Source organism: Barbus barbus (assembly GCF_936440315.1).
Source record: "Barbus barbus genome assembly, chromosome: 9".
NCBI lineage: Eukaryota > Metazoa > Chordata > Actinopteri > Cypriniformes > Cyprinidae > Barbus > Barbus barbus.
In genome coordinates this window covers 16,297,481-16,315,319 of record NC_136737.1, presented here as the reverse complement: position 1 = coordinate 16,315,319, position 17,839 = coordinate 16,297,481, and the positions used below count along the sequence as shown (strand labels likewise).

The 17,839-nt window shown below is 31.7% G+C and overlaps 1 protein-coding gene and 1 pseudogene across 2 annotated transcripts in view; both read left to right on the top strand.

Annotated features, from left to right (window-relative positions):
• Positions 1 to 3,057, top strand: part of LOC306875252 (tudor domain-containing protein 5-like) — a 19,367-nt pseudogene extending 16,310 nt beyond the window's left edge. The window contains exons 11-13 of the transcript in view: positions 542 to 682; positions 2,623 to 2,770; positions 2,867 to 3,057. The product of the transcript in view is annotated as a tudor domain-containing protein 5-like (transcript). The remainder of the gene's footprint in view (positions 1 to 541; positions 683 to 2,622; positions 2,771 to 2,866) is intronic.
• Positions 3,027 to 17,839, top strand: LOC306875251 (protein FAM163A-like; the record flags this gene model as incomplete). Its single annotated transcript, XM_079425732.1, has 3 exons — positions 3,027 to 3,070; positions 15,316 to 15,430; positions 17,501 to 17,839. The coding sequence occupies exons 2-3, from the start codon at positions 15,338 to 15,340 to the stop codon at positions 17,837 to 17,839; spliced, it is 432 nt and encodes a 143-aa protein (XP_079281858.1). The 5' UTR covers positions 3,027 to 3,070; positions 15,316 to 15,337.

The window sequence follows — 17,839 nt, the reverse complement described above, 5'->3', positions numbered from 1 at the left end:
TTGCTGAAATGTACATTTGTTTACATTTTATGTATGTGTGTATATCTATCAATCTATATATATTTTTAACATCAATTTTTATTTTTAACATTCATTTTTGTATCAGTCTTCAGATATTTTCATTATCTCCATGATGGCCATTCCCTGCCCCCCGCACCCCCACCCCCTGAGTATATAGATAGATAGAGAGAGAGAGATTTATAGATATAGATTATTTTTAATAATAATATTTTTATTGTAGTAAAACAATGTATTATATTGCAGTAGCTTCATAATAAAGTTTGTGGGCACTAACCAAAGTAATTTGGTTAATAAGTAGTTAGCAAGTGTTCATTCACTCTGGTTTGTTCATTCTAGGTTTCCAGCTCTGAAAATGGAGAAGCTAACTTTTCCTCCATAAATGTGGACTCAACCCTCGACATTCCTGCCCTCGAGTTTATAAATGTTCCTGACGTCAACACTGCGGCTAAATTGAGTCGTATTACTGATATATACAATAATATTTTGGGTTAATTTCTTTAAACCTCATATGTCATTTCAGAGTGGGAAAGTAAATCCGTCTGGAGCTCCGCAGGCTGAAGACTCATTATGCTGCAGTGAATGGGATCAGGGATGGACAGCAGAGGACGAAACAGATAAGATGAAACTAGAACCTGACGTCAAGACCGAAGACGAATCGAAAGTAAGGATGCCAACTCGTCCACAATAGGCATGACATGACCACTTTTGAGTGTCACACGTATTTGACAGGTAAAAAGAGGTAAAGCCTGAGGTAAAATCTGATTCCAGTGCTCATGAATGAAGCTCCAGACTTTCATTCCTCACAGCATTTAGCACACAGTCATCACTCAGAATGACGTGAGGTGCTGTGTGTCTGGAGATTTAATCTCCTGACGTATTGTTCCCCTTTACATCCCTGTTCTCCCGCTGAGCCCTTTGGGAGGCAGTTGATCTTAATTGTGTGGTGATTAGATGAGAATGTTAATTAGCCTCTCCACAGAGGTTCATCTGTTTAATCATTCAAGAGAACGGTTCATCGGAAAAGGCAAGTTTCTACAAGAGAGATGCAATAGTCATTTTCAGCTGTTTGCAGGATGAAATCACTGAATCTAGCATAGCAGCTGCTGTTTCTTTTAAAGCTGGAGTGTGTCATTTTTGTCAAAATACTTGCTGAAATATATTCATTTAAAATATAATTTAGTATTCTTAATTGTTTAAAATTTGTAAAATATTGAACATATTTTAAAATATATATTTATATATAGCCTATGAAATATATGTATATATACTGAAATACAGTATATATACTTGTCATGTAATTAATCCAAACCTTTCGAAATTGAAGTATATATATGTCATTTTATCCTTTTTTTAATACTTGCTTAAATTAACATTGTCTTATATTAATATATAATATTGTTTATTTAAAAAAAATCCATTAAAATACTTGCTAAAATATACAGAGACAGCTATAATAAAGCCATTTGATTCATCCAAACGCTTCAAAATTGAGGTAGTTCTGTAAAAAAACATTTTTTTTAAATAATTTTATCTATGTGGCTACATTTGTTTAATAGTATTACTCTTTTCACAGAGTGGCTAAAGTGTGTCATTTACCTTAAAAAAACTTGCTTAATTTAAAAACAATTTCTCCCAAAACAATTGTTTTCAAAAGTCCCTTTAGTGATTCTAGAGGGATGATAATTACTCACTTCATCTTTAAATTAAGGCAATACTTTAAAGGGTTAGTTCACCTAAAAATGAAAATTAGGTAATTAATTACTCACCCTCATGCCATTCCAAATATGCAAGAGCTTTTCTCGTCTTCGGAACACAAATTAAAGGGGTTCTTGATTATAATTTCCCTTTTTTAACTTTAGTTATTGTGTAATGTTGGCGTTTGAGCATAAACAGCACCATTCAATGCAAAGGGAGAAATTACAACAGACTGCTGGTAGGGACTACAACGTGCTGCTTCCTGGGTTTGTGACGTCACTAACCCAAAAATGTACATAAACCCTGCCCTCAGGAACACGCAACCAAGGGGTGTGTTACTATTATAAATTATTACTCTTACAAATTAAACAATTACTCTACAAAAATGCTACAACACAATCATTATCATGCTGTACTAAAGGTTTAATAAGCTCAAAACCGTATATCAAAAGGTAACAAACAACAGTAGCATTTACAAATAACATCGCATCTAAAAAGTATGAGACCACTACAAAAAAAAAAAAAAACATACCATTCTGAAGCGTCCTGTATGAGTCGTGCTTGTATCATAATCACGATTATTTTGTTCAATATTGTAATCACGATTATTTAACGCGATTATGAGTGGGTCATATGACCAAAACTTTAAATGAATGATTTATTTAAAGATACCGATCGATATATATGAATTATCTAATTTAAAATAAAACAAAGTCTTCGCTCTAAGAATTAAACTTCATTTAACTTACCGCTACAAAAAGTCCTTCAGTCAAGAGCAGTGAGCGATTTTTGTCTTTTGTCTTCTATTGTTTGATTAATATGAAGCACACAATCGGCAGCAGGAGCCCGCTGTCATTTTAAGAGTCGCACAGTTCCAATTTTTTTTTTTTTTTTTTTTTCACATAGCCTGAGACGGTTCCTACTCCTCTACCTGCCCAAGCAGAAGTATGTGAACCGCGGATGTGTGCATCTCCAATTAAACCAAAGATCATCTCAACCACATGCACCAGCCCTCACACCCCTGACCCCATCAGGATCAACTCCAGCTATCCAGGTACAGCACATCAACGCCACAATACGAAATATTGTTATATGAAATCCAAATCAACTGTGTTTGCTTTGACGACATGAGTTTTTCTAGTTTTTCCAGGTGTACCCGTTAATCTGGTCCAGCCCCAGCTCTCCCACTTCATGAAGCAGTTATTCGGCAGTCCAGTTAATCTGGGACCAGTTCCAAACCCTCTGTTCCAGCACCACACATCTCCGCTAGATCTGAGACCAGCTGCGCGCCTGTCCGCCGGGGCCAACATCCTGCAGTGGCGCTCCAATTACATAGCCTGACCAGCCACAAGTGGTGCGTGTTTTGTACTTTTGTCATGTTCAATAACATTTCGTTTCTTTCGCTGCAACATCCTAGAAATATATCAAATGATATATAAGTAAAGCAGCAGAGGGCACATGAGGACACGTCAAAGTGGATACATTTCTTGTTCTTTTTAGCACAATATCTCTCCAGTAGCACATTGTTCTTTATTTTTATGTATTTGCATGTACAGTGCTGAAGTTTTGTGTTTTTGTGTTTTCTCTATGGAGCAAACTGGCCATTTGTTTGTTTTATTTGTTAAGTTGCTTGTTCGGTGTTCGATTCAGATTTTTTTCTTTTTATCAAGAATCAAAATATTTTATAAAAAAATGAGGATACACTGAAAAGTGTCTAATTGTGTCTGTTTTGCATCTAATATAATTTTTCGGTATAACAAAACTGAATACTTTTTGGAGTCCTTGTATTTGAGTGCAAATTTACTGGCTCGAACCGCTTTTCTGGGACTTTTCACAAAAACTTAGCCACTCCTGATCTGCGAAGGCAAGACAATGTCAAAGTTTATTTTCCGTTACAAGCTTGATACGATTTTATACACATGTGGACATGCTACCAATGCGCTGTTCATCTTTCCATGACCAGTGTTTTCTAGTTTCACTGGATTGTTTATAAAAACATGCTGTAGTGTACGAAATTCAATCAGTGGTTTCCCAACACCCCTGTTTTGTTTTCTTTTATATACCTTCGATCAATTCCACCCACTGGTTTTCAGCCTTTTGTAATATTTAGTCCTCCGTGGGAGGATCCTTGCTCCACTGAGCATGTTGAAATATTAAATTACTCAAACAGGATGTTGTGTAACCAAGTGCATCCATAATGTGCCACACAAACAGTGGAGCCAAGGAAAGGGTACAGGTTGGTAGCCCTCCGCCGGTCCTGAATCTTCCTTGTTTGGTCCAATTAGTGTTAATGGCATCTTAATGAGCTTTCTTCAAGGCCCTGAAGACGCCTGGTATCTTAACAAGAGCAGCTGGGGAAGCAAAAAATATTACCTCATTTAGAGAAGGGGGAAAAGAAAGCTGAATGTTGCAGAAACCAAATTAGCATTGGACGCTAAGCTAATGAAGTTTAATTGAAGAAACACATTTTTCTGAGTATGGAAGCTCATTTCTGCCACATAAAAAAAAAAAAATCAGGGTTTGGTCAATTTTGACTGTTATAATTATGCCTTTTCATGTCCATTTCTGTTACATAATTAAAGAAATTACACTTTAGTAAATTATACCTGATAAGTCATTATGGCATAAAAACTTGAGGCAAAAAGCTGATTTGAGAATTGAGATGTCAATTACTCACAATTTTATTTGTAATTATTATTTTTTTGTCATTTCGAATTTTCTTTTTTTTTTTTTTTATAAATTAATGCATTTTATTTAATTTTATTTATTTTTAATCTCGCAATTCTGACTTTAAACTCAAAATTATGAGTTTTAATAAGTGACTTTTTTTCTCAGAATTGCAAGATATAAACTCGCATTTCTGATTTTTAAAAAAAGTAATTGATTACTCCATTTTTTGAGTATTTTTGAGAATTTTTAAATTTATCTCATAATTTTGACTTGATCTCAAATTCAACTTGTCATAATTTTTTTATTTTATTTTTTTTTACATTTCTTCCTCAAAATTATGACTTTCAATTAACTTGCATCTCAATTGACTTTTTTTTCCTTTTCTTTTTTTAGCCCATAATTGCCTTTTTGTCTCGTAATTTAACTGTCATAATTTAATCTTATCTCAATTTAGACTTGTCAGTTGAATCTCATTTTGACTTTATCTCATAACTGACTTGTCATAATTATCACTTAGCATGTCATAATATCAGCATTGTCATAATTATGACTTATCCCATAACTGACTTTTTATCTGGCCATCATAATTTCAGCTTTTCATCTAATAATATTGACTTATCTCAGTTTAGGTGATGTGTGTGTATATACATTTATTTTTTTACTTTTTATCTTATCATTAATTAGAATATAATTTTGATTTATGCCATTATAACTTATCTCGTAATTCACTGTTTTTTATCTAATGCTTTTGACTTCTATCTTATAATCATGAATTAATAATTTTGACTTACAATAATGGACTTTATGCCATCATTTTGACTTTATTTTGTATAATAATTTTGAGTATCTCATAATTTTTACTTAATTTCAAGGATATGACTCGGTATGTGATAATTTCTATATATTTATGGCATAATTAAGACTTCAAGTCAAAAGGACCCTCCTTCAGTGTAAAAGTCTGGCAATTTTTTCACTCATTTTAAATGCTTCATAATGAAACAAGTGATTACATTCATAAGTAGTAGGTTGATTGCATTTACATTAACTGTTTAGTTTTATGAAATGTAACGCATGTCAGTATTTTTCATTATTTTAATGAAAATGAACCATAAAATCAAATCACATGCAGTCAAAAAGCAGTCCAGGCCTTTCCTCTCTCTGTTTCGTCAAGCTTATAATATGCTTTGTCACAGCTGATGAATTCTAATATCCTTTGCTAACCTCTGCCAGCTCCAATAATGGAAGATGAACTCGATATAGCAAAGCAAGGCAGTGAGTCATTTTTTGTGGTGACACTTTTGTTTGTTAGAGCAATGCTAGTATGTCTATATTCATATGACAGACCATACAAATTACATAAGGACACTTCATTTCAAATCATATCTCGGCATTCTGCCACTATAGCATCAAAACAATCATTTCTATGCCATTAACATCACCAAATGGATTGTTTTCTGATTCTTTCGTCCTTTTTGAAGCTTGAAAGCTCTTCACTGATGAACTTTGAGAGAATTTGGAGAATGACACAGAGATGTATGCCATTAGGAGAGTCTTTGTGCAAATGCAAGAGGGAAGAGGGCTCTGATAGGGATCGAATTAAAGCACACTGCTGCATGGCAAATCATATTACCCTGGTTAACTGACCCACACAGACATTCTCCCTGCCAAGATGCCACTGGTTACCATAGAGACCTGTTGTTCTACCCCTGTTAGGATTTCCTGTGGTACTTTCTGGAAAAGAGTCAAAATGTGGACTTACCAACTTTAGAGTTATCAGATAGCTACCTCAACTATAAGGTTTTGAGTCAGAAATCTAACAACGCCTTGTTGTATGTTGCTCTCAAACACCTTGTTTTGTGAATTTTTTTTGTCTTCAAAAATTAAAGTTTTTTTTTTCTGTCAAATTTTTCTGTTAATGTGTAGCTAATAGCCTACTTCCATTGGCCACTAGGTAAATAACTAGACGAATAACTATTAGAAATGCAGTAAACATTAGAATTGTTTGCACTGCAATGTTATTACGGTAATAAAATACCAGTTTCCAATATCGAGCAACATTAGAAACAGTTATTTAACAGTTATAACCTTTAAGGCGCTGACACCGGAAGTCTCGCACATTTAAGTAAATTTAAATGGAGGGGAAAATTGCTGTCTCTCCGTTCATTAGCTTCGTGACCGTGAGTTTGGAATTATTTTTATTGGCAGAGAAAAACATTAAGCATTAAGTTACTTAAGCCATGTTTACACAACACAGTCAGTACCTATACTTGCTTAGCTTGTTTTTTTTTTATAGATTAACCCATTTAATCCGACGGGTCACAATACTGACAGTAAAGAAAGTTTTCATTTATAAAGCTCTAAAAATGTTAGGCTTCTGACTGGTGTTTTAGTGCATTTTCTACAAATATGGAAAAAAATAAAGGGTCTCAATTAAATATGTGCAGTTTCACCTGTATAATGCAAATTGTCACATAACCAGAGCAGTTTACTTCCTGTTTGCACCATGAAAAGATGATAACTGCATCAAAGCTCCAAAATGAAAGACTAATAAAATGTTAACACAGAGATTTTTGGTACACCTTATCTTTAAGGTATTAATATATGAATTGAAAATGAATCAGTTTTGTTGAGTGTGGACACAGAATAAGTAAACATGTTGATGGCAACAATAGTGACCGGTGGGATAACTATATCTTTTAGTATGCCTATTCAGTGTTTTATAATGGTAACCATAGAATGTGATGAAACCGTTTAAAATGGGTTAATAACTGGGCTGAGATAAATAAGAATTTTGATGACTGCAGAAATAATTTAATTTCAGTAGGCTATACACATTATCCCACCGGTGACCAACCAATAAACACACTTTTCCATAAAATTATAAAAAATATACATCATTGATTATTTCAACGGACTAATGAACACGATTGTAATACTGCTTAAAATCTTAAGAAGTGGGGCATGTTTGAATCTAGTTTTTATATTAAGCTTAAACTTAAGTAGCAAACGTCCACGGATCTCCTCTGCGGATGTACGATAGTCTCTGACCTCATGATAGGGTAAGTATCCTTCATCTGAGCGCACGCGTCTCCTCCAGTCTCTCTCCGCGCGCGGGGATTAACTCCTCCTCTCGATATTTCTCTTGTACTTGCATGGGCACTACCGCAAGCTTCGTACTTCGAAACATGTAAACCGACAGATTTGAGGTCTAGAGAACAAGTTTGAAGTCCCTTTGTGTGGAAATAATCGGAGGAGAGATGGTATGATCGAGCGCTCGTCTCCAAACAGGCTACAGACATTCACTGAAGGTACGATTGGATTTGTCTTTTCACGTCCTGTTCATTTGTGCTGTTCTAGAACAATGAATTTGAATGGAATAATGGTATATTGTGATAATGACCATATTGATTTGTGTGGATTTTGTTTATTTGGTAAAAAGTCTAAATTTAATTAGTTTTCTATGTTTGTTGTTCTAAACTCTATAGATATTGTTATAGGCTATAAAACGTAGATAGTAGAAAAAAGTGACATTTAGAATCAACTAGGTTTTTGTAGCTATAAGGACAAATATATTTAGTTGTCACAGGTTATGTTTTTGAAAATGTATTTTGTGCTAATTATGCTCAAACAGGTCGCGTTCGCCTGAAGGTGTAGCCTAATCATAATATCTCAGAAAACATGGCTTCATTTAATAATTTGCACACTTGCCATCCACCTTTTTAACTCTATGAGTTAGTTAATAGTTGAAAATGGTAAAATAAAAATGATATACCAGTTTGCGATATCACCCCGCCCCCCAAATGTCTTTTTGGAGTGAATTTGATTGCCAATTTCCCACAGAATGTGATTGGTCTAATAGCAATTGAGTTGGTTTTGTTATGCAACCCTGGAGCAAATGAGACTGGAAGCCAATTCAAGTTAAAAAGGGCTACGCCCGGTTAAATAGATAGAGATATTGTGGATAGAGATATTTTCACAAAATAAACATTTTTCAATAGCCAGTAGGAAATGAAAAGGTGCGGCAATGATAGCTTTCCTTTAAGTAAGAGACAGCTCTGCACAGTTTAAGGTGATAGTGATGGTTGATAGGAATGTTGTTCAAACTTGAACTCGAACCCTAAACCTAAACTTAATCTGATAGAAATGTTATTCCAGGATCATCACAGCTTGAAAGCAGTCGGGTTTAGATCTCTTTGCTATTTTGATGTACATGTCACATCATTTTCATCCCTCTTTGCTCTAATCTCAGAGGAGACGTTTTCTAACAGAGATGTTTATTGCATCTGGGCTTTGTGGCAAATGCATTCTGTGAGGAAACACACAGAAATAAGAGCTTTTCCAGAAGCTGTCAGATGAACTCAACCTACATACCTGGCCAAAACTGCTGGTGATGGAAGAATATTGTTGCATGATTGCTGAATTATTCTGAATTATTGAAAAACTGGAGCTGTGATTTTACAAAGACAATGTCAGTTTATAATGATGTATCACTAGTACTTGTTAGGTTGATTGGTTTACAAGATAAATTCACTCATTTAATGCTATAGATGAAAAAAACCTTTAGTTGTAAAATGGTTTAGTGGTTTATTAAATGACTAAAACAGAAAAAACATTATTAATTAAATTACTAGGCCTATTATTAATATTCCAATTTTCCTTTTTGATGGATATTTTGATTTGAGTAGACAATTTTTTTATTTAACTTAAATTATTATTATTGTTTATTAATTAATATTTTTTTGTATTCCGTATTATTTTACTAGACCGCACACTTATTGTGTAAAATGTTACAGCAAAATTTTTAAAAATAAAATTAAGTAAATTTAATAAATTACTAAAAAGTGAGGGGGTTATATTCCATTCTCTGCGTTACATGTGTCGTAACAAGATATCGGTTCTTCTAAAGGTCATTGTTCTGGCATCAAACACTGTGAGTTGGTTTATGGGCCCCAGAGGCTGGAAATTGGTTAATGCAGTGAGCTGCTTCCCAGCCCTCGGTAGTCCAGATGAATTAAAGCCAGTTCAGAATAGAGCCAACAACTAATATGGAGAGCCAGAGATTATACCACCAAATAACTACATGTAAGATATTTTAGGACAGCATTGTCAGTAAAATGGACTATGTTCTTTAGAATACATTTGAAACGCTGCTGTTTGTAATAGTGCTGGCAAATTATTAATCACATCTAAAATAAAAGGTTTTGTTTACATAATATATTTGTGTGTACTGTGTATATTTATTGTGTATACACATGTGAATACATGTAAAAAAAAATCTAAATATACGCTGTATGTGTGTTTTTAAATGTACATAAAAAATATACACCGTACACAGATATTATGCAGACAAAAACTTTTATTTTGGATGCGGTTAATCTTTTGACAGCAATAGTTTGTCATGTTTTGTTGGTTTGTTTGTTTTTCAGTGAGTTAATCATTTCAATGCTTTGTAGAATGCTATTTTCTTCTCCTTTTTTATTTTCCTTTTTAGTACTTATTATTATAAAAGAATTAAGTATGTATTAAATTATATATTATAAATATTTTTTGAATAAATTCTAATAATTAGTAATTATCAAAATATAAATCATGAATCAATTATTATTTTATATTATTATTATTTTGTATATTACATTAATATAAAGACTATAAATTGTATTAAATGTTATCAAACAGATCCAAATTCTGCAGTTTTATAGATTGGTTCAGTTTTATAATTATTTTCTATTTGAAATTATTATTAATTTTTATTTCTAATTTTATAGATAAATGTATAGAGATAAATAGATAATTCTTAATCATTTGAATAATTGTAATAATGTTTTATTAATATATAATAATAATGATTTATGAAATCTAAATCTAAATGACTGATTAAAATATTAAATTAATGTATTATTTTATATGATTATTTTTATTGTGTATATTAATATATAGTCTTTTTATTACATAGTGTTATCAAATAGATCAAAATTATTTTTTTTAATAATAGTAATTATTATTATTCATTCATATGAACAAATTGTAACAATTATTAATTATTTAAATATAAATGAGTCATGAATCAAGTATTAGCCTATTATTTTTATATTCTTCCATTATTTTATTATTATTATTAAGTAATGTTATAGATCAAATTCTGAATATTAATAATTAATATAAAAATAAATAATGTTATTGATGTTGTTTTTCTGAAGTATTTCTCCTACAGGGTGTCTATTAGGATCATACCAGACAAATATGGTTTTTATACAATAATTAATTTTTTATTAAAAATATTAAATATTAAAAACATTTTTCCCTTATTTATATTTAGGACAACATCAACATTTAAATACATAAATATACACAGAACATGTGACAACTTGCCCCAATGTGACATTTAAAAAATATATTTGTCATTACATACAGTACTTGATGAAAAATACTCATGGTTTTTCACACCTACATGCATACGTCGACGTCTGGTTTGGTGGTGTGTGAAATGAAATTCACTTCCAAAGAGCACTGTCCCTTATAAAAAGCTAAATAAGAGGTCAGTAGTTTGAAGCTGTCTGATATTGGAGCTGCTCTCTAATACAGTTGGGATTGACCTTGGAATGGGACTCGCATTTGAAACCCCTATAAATCCTGCACCCATGTGCCCTCAGGCTACAAGCAGAGGCATGATGGGATTGTGGAGGATGTATAGGCTCATATGTGTTCAGACTGTTGAACACGGCTCTGAGAGGAAGAACAGAATACATTATAGCTCACTGCTGAATTAAAAACGCATTTGAACATGCCACTACATGCAGAACCGAGCAGATGCAGAAGATGATCCAGATGTGTTTATCATAGACCATTGAGTTTTAGTTTCTATGTACACACAGTATGTTTCACATAAACATGCGTACATTTGCAGAGGTGCACAGCCAGCTGGAAATGATGCTGACAGAGTTATATTCTTTAATTTAACATTTCTTCTTGCATTTAGTTCCTTCAGTATGTCCGGATACTGAACTGATAGATCCAGAGTCATAAAACAAAAGAAGATCGGAGGAAAAAACAGAGATTCATTGGATTATCTGTACATTTGAAAACAGTGTTATTTTAATTTTATTTATGTACTGCTTTTTTATTCTATACATTTTATTCATATTTCGAATAAGCTTTTATTTTTTTTTTTCAGTTTTAATTTTAGTTACTTTTTTGTTTATTTATAGGCTACGTAGATACTACTGTTTTTTTATAGAAAATAAAAATATAAATAAAAAATTGTAAAAGTTTTTAAAAAACATTTCTAATTTCTAATGAGTTTTTCATCTAATATTTATATATTTTATTTTTTTTAGTATTGTTCATATACTATTTATACTATAGTTTTTTTATTTATCTTGTAAAGTATTTATTTTTATATTTTCAGTTTTCATTTTAATTTTAGTTTAATTTTAATCATTTTTTATTTGAATTAATATTTTTTAAATACCACTATTTAGATTTTCTCAATTTTTAGTTCACTAACGTTTTTAGTTTCTTTTATTATTTATTTCCACTTTTACTTATTTGCCCTTTTCTTCCAGTTATTTTCAGCTTTCATTTTAATTTTAGTTAAATTCTTAGTCATTTAACTTTGTGTTTCCCCCCCCATTATTTTTAGGAATTAAATTTTAGTTTTTTTAAATACTACTATTTATTTATTTTATTTTATTTCAGTTTTAATTAAGTTTTAGTTCGTATTTATTTCCAGTTAGTCATTTTAGTGCTTCAGTTTATTTCAGTTAGTTAGCAGGACGATATTTATCATTTTTGTTTAGTTTGTTTTCCATCTAATATTTTTTATTTTATTTCATTGTCTATCACATGTATGTGGGTATGTGGGGAAATGTGTCGCCTTCAGGTGAAATTTCCAATCGCTTGGATTCCTATTGAAATGACTGGATTATACTTATTATACTAAAATTCACTAGCAGTGGTAAATGTGAGCAGCAAATGGTTATATCTAAAAATGTTCTTGAAAATCACTGACAAGAAATAGCCTACCTATCCACATGTTTGTGAAGCAACAGTATATTAGATTTATTTGATATTTACTTTGCTGTTTAATCTTTTAAAATGGTGAGTGCTTTCCAAAAAATCTATTGCAGGCAGCCAACTGAGAGGAAACACCAGCCGAAATCTTGAAAATCAGGCCAGAGTAACAGGCAGCTTTGACAAACCCTGCTGAGACACGAGGGCAGACATATAGACCGTGAATATTTGTAGAAGTTTGGAAACTTGAGTTTTTTGTCCTTGACAGCTTGTGGTCACAGATCTGCTTTTATTATGTGGAAAAGAACAGATTGAACATAAAATAAGACTCCATTATTTTATTTAAAGAATTTTTTAATATTAATTTTAGATTTGAATTAAACCTGTTTTTTAGTAAAACGCATTAAAACCTCATTATTTTATTTTAATATGAATTTTTAATTTGATTTAAATCCATGTTTTTAGTAAAAACCTTTTCTTTTTCTGCCATTAAATAGCATTGCAGGATTTTTTAAATGTCATTTTAGCATAATTTTATGTTAAAGATGTAGGTGTTATTTTGTGTTTTTTTTTTTTTTTTTAAATTGATTTAAAAAATATATTTTTATTTTTATTATTAGTATTAATTTATTGTTTGTCTACATTTATTCATTTTATCCTAATCAGCTTACTTAAAATTATTGCATTTTGATATATCTGAATTTTAACCATTTTTAAAAATACTTTATTTTTTAAGTATTTAAAAAAACTAAATAAAAATGTAATCCAATTTTTAGTAAAACCACCTTTATTCTTCCATTAAAAACATTGCATTGTATATTATTGCGTGCAGACCAAGTTGAGCGCATTGCATTCTGGGACACAGCACCACATTCTCGCATCTCGAAGATTCATGTGCAGGCACTTCTCTCTCAATATTAAAAATGTATACTCATCCCTATAAACAAATGTTATATTATCTTTCATATTTCAGATTACGAATATGAAAAATGACACAAACTGCAGTACTTTATTCTGCATTCATCCATGACTTTTCCAGATTAAATGCACTATTAAACTGTCAAGCTACATTTCATTTGAAGCACTTTATAGATTCCTGTAAAAATGCACAGAAGGCAGTGTATAATAATTCATAAAGTGCTCATTAATAGTTTAGTGTCTTTGCAGGTGGGTCTGAATACAGATGCATGTCTTATCAGCAGGGTTTGTTTGTTGCTGTATCCCGTATCCCGTCTGCTCCGTGAGTGAGAGAGGAATTGCTAAAAGATGCACCACATGTTAGTCTTCCAGATTTGGAGGCAGTGAAATACTTCTTTATTGGAAAGATCTTTTATTTATTCATTTAGCAGGTGCTTTTATCCAAAGTGGTATTAAAAGCAATTCATAGAAAGGAGGCTACAGCAAAGTGAACTACAGGCAAAAAACTACAAGTGAGCGAATGGAGAAATGGAGGGAAAAATAAATGGTGGTTCTATTTAAATAAAACTATCAAAAAGTAGAGAGATTTTGTAAATGCTCTAGATGTTTTTATTTCTTTTTTGATAGAATTAAATGGAAGTTTTGAAGAAAAAAGTGTAATAGATTTGATTATTTCTTATGGTTTATATTAAGTCTATATTTATTCATTTAGAATCTTAAATTAAATTGCTGTATTTTGTATTATTGTATATATGTTGAATGCATTTTTGCTATTTTTTATATATATGAATATTTAATATAATTTATACAGTTTATTTGATTTATAATGGTGACAATAGAGAAACAGTAGGGTGTACATGTTTTTAATTTAATATTGTTATTATTTATTTATTTGTTTGTTTATTTATTTTTGATGGATTAGAAAAAGTTAGCATTTTTTGGTTTTCATTTTTTTTTTATAGATTTTGGTCAATTTTGCAAATTCTTTTATTTGCAAAAAAGTGAATCAGTAGAGTTTTTATTTTATTTGTAAACTTTAAAAATATATTTTATTTATAATGATAGCAATATTATTTAATTCAATATTATATTATTATTTTTTTTAATTTGGGTTTTATAGATTTAAATGCTTTTTGTAATATTATTTATACATTTTATTATTATTATTTTATTTTATTTTTAAATTTGTAACGATAACACTAACACTTTTTGCTATTTTTATATACCATTCACGACAATAGTAGGGGTATGATTTTAATTTATGTTTGATTGATGGAGATTTAGTTATGCTTTATTTTGAGAAAATGGCTTTTAGAAAAGACTTTTAGTTTGTGTCATTTATTGTTAGTATAATTGTAAAAATTTTATTTGACTTTATTTCATTATTTTTATTCTGATTCTTGATAGATGTGATGGTTTACAACAGCAGTGAAATAGTTCTATATTTAGTATTTTGTAAGAAATATTTTATATCCTAAAAGCTTTTTATATTTTATGCTATTATATTATAATATATTTTATTTTATTTTGATAAATTTGAATGAATTTGGTGATTATGGAAAATGGAAAGATTAGTACTCCTATGAATAACCAGCAAACTTTTTCCTCAGGTGTAATGTTCCACACAGCGAGAGAGAGAGAGAGAGAGAGAGAGAGAGAGAGAGAGAGAGCGAGAGAAAGAGAGAGAGAGAGAGAGAGAGAGAGAGAGAGAGAGAGAGAGAGAGGAGCAGGTTTGTGTGTCTGTCTTCTCTCTCTCTTCATTTCTCCTCAGACAGCATGATTGCATTTCATCAGTGCGGCTCTTAATCAGATCCGCGGCGCTGGTCAAACTCAATCAGAGACACTTGCTCGAGTCTCGAGTCTCTTCATGTGTTGGATCTGTGGATGATTTTTGTGGTTTTGCAGCGCCATCTTGCGGACATTGTGACACCGCACTTACAGTGGTCGTTTGGCATGAGGGTCTGACGGTGTGTGTGTGTGTGTGTGTGTGCTCGCGTCTAGAGTTGGATGGAGATCCGGTCGGATGACAGCGGGAACTGTGGTTATAACCGGAGGAATTCTCGCCACGGTGATTCTCCTGTGTATCATTGCCGTGCTCTGTTACTGTCGACTTCAGGTGAGCGCCTCCATGCATATAGATAAAATATAGATTTTATAAATATTTTTTAATTTTAAGTTAAGTTTTTTTTTTTTTGGTATAATAATGACAATAGTGAAAAAGTAGGATGTACATATGTTTTAAATGTAATATTATGCTATTATTATTTTATTTATTTGTTTTTTGATAGATTTAGATATTCTTTTACAAAAAAAATTTAATCAACAGAGGTTTTATGTTATTTATAAACTTATTTTATTTTTAATAGCAGCAATTGTGAGACAGTATGGATGTAGATTTTTTTTGAACATTTAAATATTAATTTTAAATGAATGAATGTTTTATAGATTTGAATGTTTTTTGTTTATTATTTTTATTTTATTTATAATGGTAGCTGTAACGGGGCGAAGGAGACGTGCGGATCCATGTGCAAGCTTTTATTAATAAACATAGTCAATAACAGGCAGGATTATCAAACAACAGCGAACAGGTATGGCACGGGCAAGACACAAGAGTATTCCTAGAACAAGCGTGGGTCTTTGATCGGCGAACAATATCCAACAGGGCAAGGGAGAGAGATAATCCAGGTAAACGAACAGTGGTCCAAGAGAGGTGCAAACAGAGTCCGAATGGCAAGGCAAAGGGTTGATCCAGGAAACACGGGCAAGAATCAAAACACTAGAAAACACACAAGGCAAGACTAAGACAACAAAGAGGATTCCCTATCGCAGCTAAAACTAGGAGAGTTATAAATGCAGAACAATACTGGAACTAAACAGAAAAACACAGAATGGCTCGGTAAGGCAGCTAACACTAGGGGAGTGATAAACGCAATACAATACTCGGCAGAGAGGAAGAGGAAGTCCATGGTTTATGTAGGGTGTGTGATCAGTGCAATCAGCTGTGTGTGTGTGTGGTCAGTGCAATGGATCATGGGAATTGTAGTCTGAGGTGGTTAGTGTGGCGCAAGAGTCCATGTGGTGAGTGAGTGACCTCTGCTGGTGAGTTAACGGAAGTTCATAGACCAGATTCATGACAGTAGCAATAGTGAAACAGTAGGGAATTATATTATTTTAAAATAAATTAGAGTTTTTATTGATTGAATGATTTTTATTTATATACTTTCAGTTTTATGTTATGTATAATGGTAGCAATAGTGATACAGTTTTTGTTTATAGATTTGAATGAGTTTTTTTTTATTGATATGCTTTAGTTAATGATATTTTAGTGTGTTATTTAGTGCCATGTAATGATAACAGTAGGCTGCAGATTTTTAAAATGTAATTAAATTTTATATTATTTATTATTTTATTTTTATTTATAAACTTTATTACTTTTAGTTATATTTATAATGATAACAATAGTGCAACAGTAGGATATATATATATATATATATATATATATATATATATATATATATATATATATATATAATAAACTTAATTGCTTATCTTTATTTATAACAGTAACAAGTGTGGAGTAGTAGGAAGTAGATATTTTTAATTTAATTTAATTTTTGAACTTTTTTATTATTATTATTATTTTTTATTATTGTTATTATTTGACGTATATTTGGATAGGACAATTATTAGACAGGAAGCGAAGTTGGAGAGAGGGGGAACAGGATAAGGAAAGGTCTACAAGCTGGGACTCGAACTCGGGACGCCCAAAGCACAATGTCTGCGCACTACCACGAGGCTATCAGCACAACAATTTAATTACATTTGGTATTGTTTCTTTATGTTTTGATAGATTTAAATTAATTTAGTGAATTAATTGTTTCATTTATATTTTTTTTGTTATTTTTTTATATTTTATTATAATTTTTTTTATTATGATATATTTAAATAAATTATATATTTCTCTGGCTTTGGTGACCTTGGATGGAAAAGATACTTCTCCTGTTATTAAACGACAACATCAATAATAATGATAATTGTTATTATTATTATTATTATTATTATTATTATTATTATATTTAATTTTATATAATATTATTATTTATTCATTAATTTCTTCATTCCTCCACTGATGTCCTATGACATTCCTATTGCTCTTACTGACTGACTGGCCTTGATTTTCTCTTAGTATTATTGCTGTAAGAAGAATGGATCCGATCCAGATGCTGTTTGTCCACAACCCCAGTTTGCCTGCAATGCATGCAGCACATCCAGGATGGACGGGGCTGCTTCCACCCCGCTCTCCCTGTCACCGGAGCTCACGCCCCCGCAGAGCTTCTGCCCTACCTGCTCCCCATACAGCTCTCCATTCTATATCAGCACCACGGGCGAAACACGAAACGGGGCCGAACGCATCGCTTACATGCCATCTCACTACGGCAGCCCGTCCCTGTCTCTCACCCTTCCCTCTCTGCACAGCCGGCCAGACCTCTACTCCAACACACATGCCATAAGCACTGATGTCTGA